The sequence below is a fragment of the Hyperolius riggenbachi genome, chromosome 8 (genome assembly GCF_040937935.1).
Source record: "Hyperolius riggenbachi isolate aHypRig1 chromosome 8, aHypRig1.pri, whole genome shotgun sequence".
Lineage (NCBI taxonomy): Eukaryota > Metazoa > Chordata > Amphibia > Anura > Hyperoliidae > Hyperolius > Hyperolius riggenbachi.
The window spans coordinates 28,733,507-28,742,744 of NC_090653.1; the positions used below are offsets into that span (position 1 = coordinate 28,733,507).

A 9,238-nucleotide genomic window follows, 5' to 3' on the forward strand; every position below is an offset into this window, starting at 1 on the left:
TGCATAGGCTGCTTCACATATTATGGATGGAGACCACAGCCAGATACAGTATTACCACCGTGCTCAATTCTATGGGGACCACCGCTTACACTTAATGTGGCCCCAACACCTTAAGGGACCGTGCTCACCTTGTATACAGGCTGCCCCAATCACAGACAGCTTCTCAGCGTATAGGTGCACGATCCTTAGTGATCCTCAGCACTGCCTCTCGTTAGTGTTCACTCCCTCCGCACCAAAAAAAGCAGCCCACTGCAACTAGATAAAGCTACTATAGTGTAAAACCTTTATTTAAGAATATAAAAAGGTAGCGCTACTCACAAACTTAAGAAAAGTTCAGGGATATCAAAAATCTGATCCGAGGACGTCTCCTCCTTGCACCGCCGCCTCCTGCCCGTTAAGCCACGCCCTACGCATTTCGTCTTCTGACTCATCAGGGGCTAGTGGGCATTAGTGGGAGCTTATTGCACAGTACGAAGTTTTCCTGTACTGCGCCTGCGCAGTAAGCTTCCGCTGGCGCACGTGGGAGCTAGCACGCACACGGCCACGCAGCCGTACTTCTATTCATATAATTTTTTTAGTTATTTTAAAGTGCAAGCGAACCCCTTTAAGGCATAAAAACCCCAGAACATGAAGTGGTTAAACAGTTGATATAACGTACTTGAGTTTCTTCTGCATAGCAGATTTCACATCCTTATTTTTCAAGCTGTATATAAAAGGGTTGAGCATGGGAACCACAGCTGTGTTGAACAAAGACAGAAGCTTGCTGGACTTGAAGGTGCCACTCGGTGTCAAATATTGACAAATAAGAGTTGTGTAGAGAAGCACAACAGCAGTTACATGGGAGGAACAGGTGTAGAAGGCTTTGGATCTACCTGTACTGGTCTTAATTTTCATTATGGTCATAATTATGAACACATAGGAGATGAAAGTGAGGAAAAAAGGGGTGAATGTTACAACCAGACCTCCATCTGTGAAGATTAAAAGTTCCAAAACCGAGGTGTCACTGCAGGTGAGGTTCATCAAAGGTATGAGGTCACAGAAGAAGTGGTTAATTATGTTAGAAGTATAGCAAGAGAATTGTGATATTATGACAGTTGAAGGAATCATCTGGAGTAGACTAAGCACCCAACAGAAAATGGCCAAACCAGCACAGACATTACAATTCATGATTGTTGTGTAATACAGGGGTTTGCAAACAGCGACATAGCGATCATAGCCCATGGCTGTAAGCAACATTAAATCAGCACAGGTTAACCAGGTGAAAAAATACACCTGCATCATGCAACCAATAAAAGATACCTCATTATTTCCTGTTACAAAGTTAACAAGGATTTTGTGCAGTGTAACTGTGGTAGAACATATGTCGATAACGGATAGGTTACAAAGAAAAAAGTACATGGGGGTGTGTAGATGAGAGTCCAGGCAAACCAGCAGAATAATAATGAGGTTGCCACCAAGAGTGGTGAGATAAATGTGAAGAACCAGGAGAAAGATTGGAACCTGTAACTCAGGGACATCTGAAACCCCACTGAGTACGAAGTAGGCCACTGTTGTCTTGTTGTTCTCATTCATAGTTTATCTTAAGACTTTACTGCAGAAAAACAAGACACCTCCCACACTGAATAAAGAAGGTTTGGCAATGAAATCAACTATGATAAACAGCACAGATAAAAGCAGATTGTATTTAAGTTTTTGTATGAGGGGGTTAGTATAACATCTCAGGCAAGATGAACAAGAACAATCAGATGTAGAATTAGTATTTGAACAGAGGCACCAAAATAGAATAAAATAATTAAAATCAGTTTAATCAGGGAGGTAGTGGAAGAATTACCTCCCCAAGCAGACTCGAAACAGTCAATTATCAGCAGAAAAATTCTCTTTATTCCTAACTCCAAAAATGTTTTCAATGCGTTTCACAGATCTACGCCCGCTTCATCAGGCTATAACAGGAGCAACTGTTTTAAGAGTTTCAGCCGGCAAAAGTGCCTTCATACCTCCCTTCTTAAAATGATTTGGTTTTATTCTATTTTGGCGCCTCTGTTCAAATACTAATTTCATTCCAAGTCCACCCTTGGTGGAGGGGGAGGTGATCTTGTTATCTTTTTCCTGTCTACAGAGAGTGACTTTTTATCCCGAATGGGGTCAGGTTTTATCTCCTCACCTGCCGTTACTGTGGTTGCCTTAGTGGTAACCTATCTTTGTGTGTACCTCTCTTTCTTTTTACACAATACATTGTCTGGTACCAACTTACTACACTATCAAGTGCTCTCTATTACTTCTCCCTTTGTATTTTTCAAATAACAATCAGACGTATGACACAAGCTTCAGTGCGAGTAAGGTAGCAAGTTAGCAAATATAAGTAAAAAACATGAACTAAAATAAAAATAAATCCTCTTGATGTTTGGCTCATTTTACAAGAATTACAATGAAATATCAATCTTCATTCTAAAGCTGGCCATATTTTTTGAAGTAGATGAATCTCCTTAAGGCAAACTTGAAGCAAAAAATAAACTTGTGAGATAATGAATTGTATGTGCAGTACAATTAAGAATTAGAACATTAGCAGCAAATAAAATATTCTCATATTGTTTCCCAGTACAGGAAGAGCTTCTGAGCTATTTGACCTAACTTGGGTTGAATATAGTCTTGTTTTCTGGAGCACTTAAACAGGCAAGAAACAGTGAGATACAGCTTGAGATAAGGTTTTACTGCAAGAAAGTTCAAAGGGTAATTATTTCTGCTCTGCTTTATAGCTTAAAATATAGAGTGTGGTTTGTAAACTGCTAATTTGACTGTATGATGCAATGTTATAAAAAAAAAAAAGCTATATAACTGAAAATAAAAATAGACTCTTTTCTTTGCTACTAATAGAACATTAGTAGCAAAGAAAATAGTCTATTTTTTTATTATTCATACTATTAATTATATTTTCTTTTTGCTTTAACCACTTCCCTAGCACAGGTTTTTTTCCAGTTCAACACCAGAGCAATTTTCACATAACGCACCTCCCATTCATTCGCCAATAACCTTATGACTACTTAACACACTGAAAAAAGATCTATATATTAATATTTGCGGGACAAACTAGGCTTTCTTTGGGCAGTACTTTTTGCTAAGAATTATTTTATTATATATGCATTTTACAGGGAAGAAGAAGAGAAAAATTGCAAAAATTCATCATTTCTTAGATTTCAGCCATTGTAGTTTAAAAAAAAAAAAGTGCTATTGTAGGTAAAACAGTCACATTTTATTTGCCCATTTGTCCCGTTTATTACAACACTTAAATTGCGTCCCTAGTACAATGTATGGTGATAACATTTTATTTGGAAACAAAGGGGTATTTTTTCAATTTAGTGTTTTTTATACTACAAACATAATTATAGGCTTTTATTTACAAAAGCAACATTCATATATCGACATAACATACAGATTTAAAAAGTCCCTAAGGTAACTATTTATGTAGTTTTTTTTTTGTTGTTGCAATTTTTTTTTTTTATTTACAAATTTTATTTTGGTAACTATGGGTTAGGGGTGGAAGGGGTTTAACAATAGTAAATATTTAATAAATGTTTGAATGTAAGAGTGTATTATGGTGTATTGGGGTGTATATGGTTGTATTTTACTTTTTGGCCACAAGATGGCACTACACTTAGCTCACTGTCTGCTGTTTACAGCAGAAAGGAACTCAACTGTTTGTAACAGTTTCCTTGGGGTTATGAATGAGAGATGCTCTCTCTCCCATTCATAACGGCACGGGGATCAGGGCTGAGAATGGATTATTCTCATGCCCTGAACACAGAAGAACGGGGATGCGGCGGAAACGGCGCTGGAATCGCGATTGGTGGCGGTGAGTAAACAGTGCGTATATATACGCCCCTGATCTGCTAGAGGTAAACACAGTGACGTATATATACGTAGCAGAAATCTGGAACTGGTTAATATTTATAATTTTACTGATCTAACACATTTCCTGACTCAACAATAAAGCAGACTTCAGCATGAAACTGTTCTAATATTAGTAACAAAAACATCGACACTAACTTACTACTGCTTGTCATTCATGTTCCCACCTCCCATGCTCCTTCCACTTATCCAAAAATAGTAAGAATGGTCTTCCCCAATCAATTATAAACTGATAAAATGATTGAATGTTAATTAGAAAAGGCAGAAAATATTTAAAAGATTCACATTATAAACTCATTAAGGGTTGATTAAAAAAACTTCTGAATCTCAATTATCTTTCTTGACTTATTTTTGGCTCATCTATAACATATCTTTTCAGCCCTTTCTAATGGTGGCCATACATGGTACAATTTTTTCATACAATCTTACCATTTCTAAGTAATATAAGGGAACTGCCTAAATTATCATTTTAGTATATTCACTTAATTTACCCTTATACTACATAGAAATGGTAAGATTGTATGAAAACATTGTACCATGTATGGCCACCATTAGCAAGATAAAAATTGGGCAAAATAGGTTGTTTCAGATTTTTTTTTAAGAGGCCCCACACAGACATATAGAAAAACATAATACATTATACAGGATACCCAATATAACATAAATTATCCTGGTTTCAGCATCCAAAACACTTCCTATGTGTGTAGTATATATTGCTGTACATTAGCATGTAACCCACATTGTGCAAATCTTGGCTCTTCCTGTTCAGTAAGCCAGCACCTATCCATTAAGGAGCCCTTGGGCAAATCTCCCTAACACTGCTTACTGAGAACGCCTTTAGTGGCTGCAGCTCTCAAACGCTTTAAGACTGACAGGAGAAAAGAGCTATACACATGTTAGGTTTCTTATATATAGTATTATTATCCTCCCAGGGATGTTTAGCCTAGGCTATTTAGTTATAGAGCATGCTTGGAGAAGGAGTGTTGTTTTCTGCTCACTTTAGAACAGACAACAAAGATTCTGCAGAGATGCTCCTCACCAGCAGTGAAGATGTCGCCACCTGTGATAAATATCAGAATATAAATCAGGGAGAGGAAAGAGCTTACAATGGGCAAGCATTGAAAAATAATGTGTAAATAAATATTGTAAAATATAAGCAATTTTAAAAATTGAAGTAAATAAATACTGTAAATAAATATTATAAATATAAGCAATTTTAATCATTTAGATACACTCAGTTAAGTTCCTCCTTAACTTCAGTATTACTGTTCTAACTCTATTTTTATTTATTTACTTTGTGTCGGTTGCCTAAAAAGAGACCCTTATTCAATTCACTATTTCTCCTGCGTTTTCTCCTAGATCATCGTTTATCTTTAAAATAACTATTCTGCACGCTGTAAGTGAAAAAATCCATTAACCCTTCGCACTCTCCCATGCAAATGGTCAAACAAATGCATTCACAGATTCACTCATCAGGCACCACTGTTATCCCTACAGCTAAGTTAAAAGCCGGGGTCTTAGTTCACAGAAGAATGCATTCTTATGCTTAGTCACCTACACTGCGCAGAAGTACCCAGGTAAACATAGGTGTCCTAACTCTGGCCCTGTAACATGCATAGTGCAGACATGCAAACACATTCATTGCATCAAACCTATCTAGGGATTAGGAGCACCTATCCTGATGTCCTCTCCTGGGACAGACAGTGCATCTTACCAATCGCACAAGGGAGCTAACGTAATGTGTCCATGCGCACCATGCGCATACACCAGCATAAGCTGTGTGCATGCTGACAAACACATACAGGGGAAGGAGGGAGTGCACTGAATTAGACCCTAGCCACAGGGGTCAGTAACAAGAAAAAATACATATATCCAGGCACATCGCCTCTAGTTAGGACATTAAATAAGTTATTAAGGAAAGGGAGGTGCTGAAGGGGGTGTGGCCAGAAAACAGCAAACATCTATTATTAGCTGCAATTGAAAAAGTACAAAAAAGTAGGTGAATAAAATAAAAAGTATTACGGTATGAGTATTTACTTGCTTCCTGGTAACATGAAGGCCATTAAATGTATTAGGTGTGAAAATATGACTTTGGAGAAAAAGGTAATTGAATGTGGGCCAAAAAGAAATAATTTAGGAGATGGGACAGTTAGAGATAGAGAAATCATGAAGTATGACAAATAAAGAGAGGTACAGTATTTCATGAAATAAGGCAGATAAAGAGAGATACTGTAATTCACGAGATAAGTTTTGTGAATCAACACGATTTTTTAGAAAGTAATTTTAACTCAGCCAAATTTAGACCCGGTACTTGTCCTAAGTTTAACGTGAGCACAGGAATCTTCTTTCACATGATACGGTCATGTCCAGTGGTTGGGGGGTTCTGGTAACAAATTATTACACTTATGCACGACAAAATGAGACGTAATGTGGTTCTGGACCTCAGGCTTTGCTTGCTAAATATTGTGCCCCCATATTCAAGGGGGAAATACGCAAAGCTCTTCTTGTTACACTCTCTTTGCATTGCACATAAGCTCTTAACAAAACACTGGATGACTGGATAAAGTCTGTAATACCATCCTTCCCTTCCACAAGGCTATTTATCAATGTAGTAGTGCCTCAAATAAAAAAAAACACAAATGTGGGATACATGGATTGCCTCACTTCACACTTAAAGAGACCCTGAGAAAACATTAAAACAGGCAACCAAACTTACCTGGTTCTTCCTCCAGCCCCTCGTAGTTGATGAAGTCCATTGGCGTCCTCTAGGCTTCCTCCATTCTGCCCCCAACGGCTTTGTTAGAGCAGTGACTTTGGTCAAAGTCGTGGGCCAGTGCGCATGCGCAGCCCCTCCATGCGGCTGTCTCACCTTCACACTCATTACTGTCAGGGCCCGTTACCACTTTAGCGGTGCGAATCGCCGCGGTAAAAATTTGCATGCAGATGCGAATTTCGCATGTGGGTCTATGCGAATTTTCATGGATGACGATGTATGCGAATTTAACCATGGCAGTGCTGGTGTGTTTTTCCATTGTTTCTATGCGAATTTGCATGAAAATTCGCATGAAAATTTGCATACCCAAACCGCATGCAAATTTCCTATTAAATACATTGTATGCGATTCGCATAGCGGTATGCGGCATGCGAATTCTGATGGCTCTGCCATGCAATTTTTTTCTGCACAGAAAACCGCAAAGGAATCCTGACAAGTGGAAACAGTCCCATTCACTTGTATTGCTATGCGAATTTGCATGCGAAAAACGCATGTGAATTCGCGATAGTGGAAATGGGCCCTAAGGGTTCTGCACACCCGCAGTTCTTAAAAGGATGAACTATGCATGCGCATAAAGCTTACGGCGACAGGCGCTCGATGGAGACAATCGTGGAGCGGCCACGCGTGTGCAGTGTGGCCACTCTAACAGCACAGTTGGGGGTCGAACGGAGGGATCCCGAAGGACGCTGAGGGACTTAAACTACGAGGGGCTGGAGGAAGCCCCAGGTAAGTTCATTTGCCTACTTTAAGGTCTGCTCAGGGTCCCTTTAACACTGCTGACTGTGTTGTCCTTGGTTAAAAACGTCATAAACATAGTCCATTGCTGCAATGCATGCTACATTCCTAGTGAGTCTTATCGATATAGTTTCACTTGAGATTTTATCTGCCTTCATAATGTTTGCTGTAGCATTATTCTCAGGGTCAATCACTACTGTAACTTTTTTACAGTATTTTATTATCTTGACAACCTGTGATTATTATATTTCCACTTATCTTTTACTTCACTAAAGATTGCATGTTAAGCAAAAAAAAAAAAAACCATATAATTTATTCCTTTGAAACTATCGTACAGTGCATGACTAATTTTACACCGTGTTATTCAATTGTTATTAGTTCCTAAATGTGTTACATTTGCATTTAGCCCAGACAAGTTCTAGAACTGGGCTAGTACAACTCTCTCCTGGTACATCTTGCCTGTGTGCTGTGTCCAATGTTAGTCTAAGTGGTGTTTCCTGGCTTGATTTTGTCCAGATGGTACCCGTCCCAATTTTTGTCCTGTATATTACAGATTACAATTGTTTGTGAAGGCCTGAAGAATGTTACTCCGAAACAAGTCGACGTTGTCGCCTTTTTAAAAAATTGCATATTTCAACATATGTTTTTGGTACTTGATAATGGGAGGTTGATTACAAAGATGAATTCGTTTGAAGATTTGTGAACTCTGTTTTTACAAAAGAACTTTTTGATACATTAAAATTTAAGATCATCTTGAAACTTTTTTGTCTCTTCAAAAATATTTTTTTACTATATATCCTTGTACTTATATGGTTAACATTTGCATTTAGCCCAGACAGGTTCTAGAACTGGGCTAGTACAACTTATCAAAGCTTTTTCACTTTACGTGCAAATATTGTCTGAGCTTTACATAGGGCGTAAAAAACAACAACATTTTTTTTCTTATTATAGAACAGTTTGTGAAATGTTAAGATGATGGGAAAGTAGTTCGTTACATCACCTCTAACGTAGAAAAGTTAAAATAATAATCATTTTTGTGTTTTTCCATTATGTATACATAACCTTGTTCAATGCAGGCATGAAAACTGTTCACATCTCGCATTACAGCAAGCAGAAGATCTACATCTACAACTGCAGAAAAGTTCAGCAAAAGAGAATGAGAGATAGCAAGCCTTGTGGTCCCTAAGAAAACTAATATATATTGGATTTTTATGATTGTGTATACTTGACCTTTTTCACGTAATTTCTGATAAATTAGAGAGTCAGATTTTGGCACACACAGATTGAATAATTCAGCAGAATATGTCCCTGCTACATACTGATGGCTGCTTCCCATATTTATACAGCTGTGTTGTACATTAATTTTATAGTCAACTGGCAAGACTAATAATGAGACCTCTATGGACTACATTCCCTAAAGACCAGCTTTTGTTTGATTGCAAATATTTGCAGTTTTCTATTACTCACAACTCAACAATCATTATTCCTACTTTGCACCTCAGTGGTAATGACAAATTTAGATAAACAAAGTGTTTAGTAGTAGTAGTAGTAAAAAAAAAAAAAAAGAATGGCTATCAGTGTATTGTCCATTTCAGAGTTAGAATAACATAACATTTACAGTGAAGGACCAGGAAGTTATTCCATCTGGCCATTCTTTCTACCCTGGAAACCCTCTGAATGAATAAATACGTCATGTTGTGACATCAGCCTGTCTTCTGGGCCAGCCCAGATCCCGGAGTCTTCTGGGGGCGCAGCAACACTGTGGCACCCCTATTTCAACAGTTAACCTCGAGTCAGGTGCGGGCCGGAAAGTCACAGCTCAGAGCT

At 38.1% G+C, this 9,238-nt stretch overlaps 1 protein-coding gene across 1 annotated transcript; it reads right to left on the reverse strand.

Annotated features, from left to right (window-relative positions):
* Positions 1–636: 636 nt before the first annotated feature.
* On the reverse strand, positions 637–1,572 carry LOC137527232 (olfactory receptor 8A1-like). Its single transcript, XM_068247738.1, has one exon. The coding sequence runs from the start codon at positions 1,570–1,572 to the stop codon at positions 637–639; it is 936 nt and encodes a 311-aa protein (XP_068103839.1).
* Between the last annotated feature and the right edge of the window lie 7,666 nt (positions 1,573–9,238).

Excerpts from the sequence above, each read along its gene's own strand:
- LOC137527232 (XM_068247738.1), bottom strand. The coding sequence starts at position 1,572 with ATGAATGAGAACAACAAGACAACAGTGGCCTACTTCGTACTCAGTGGG.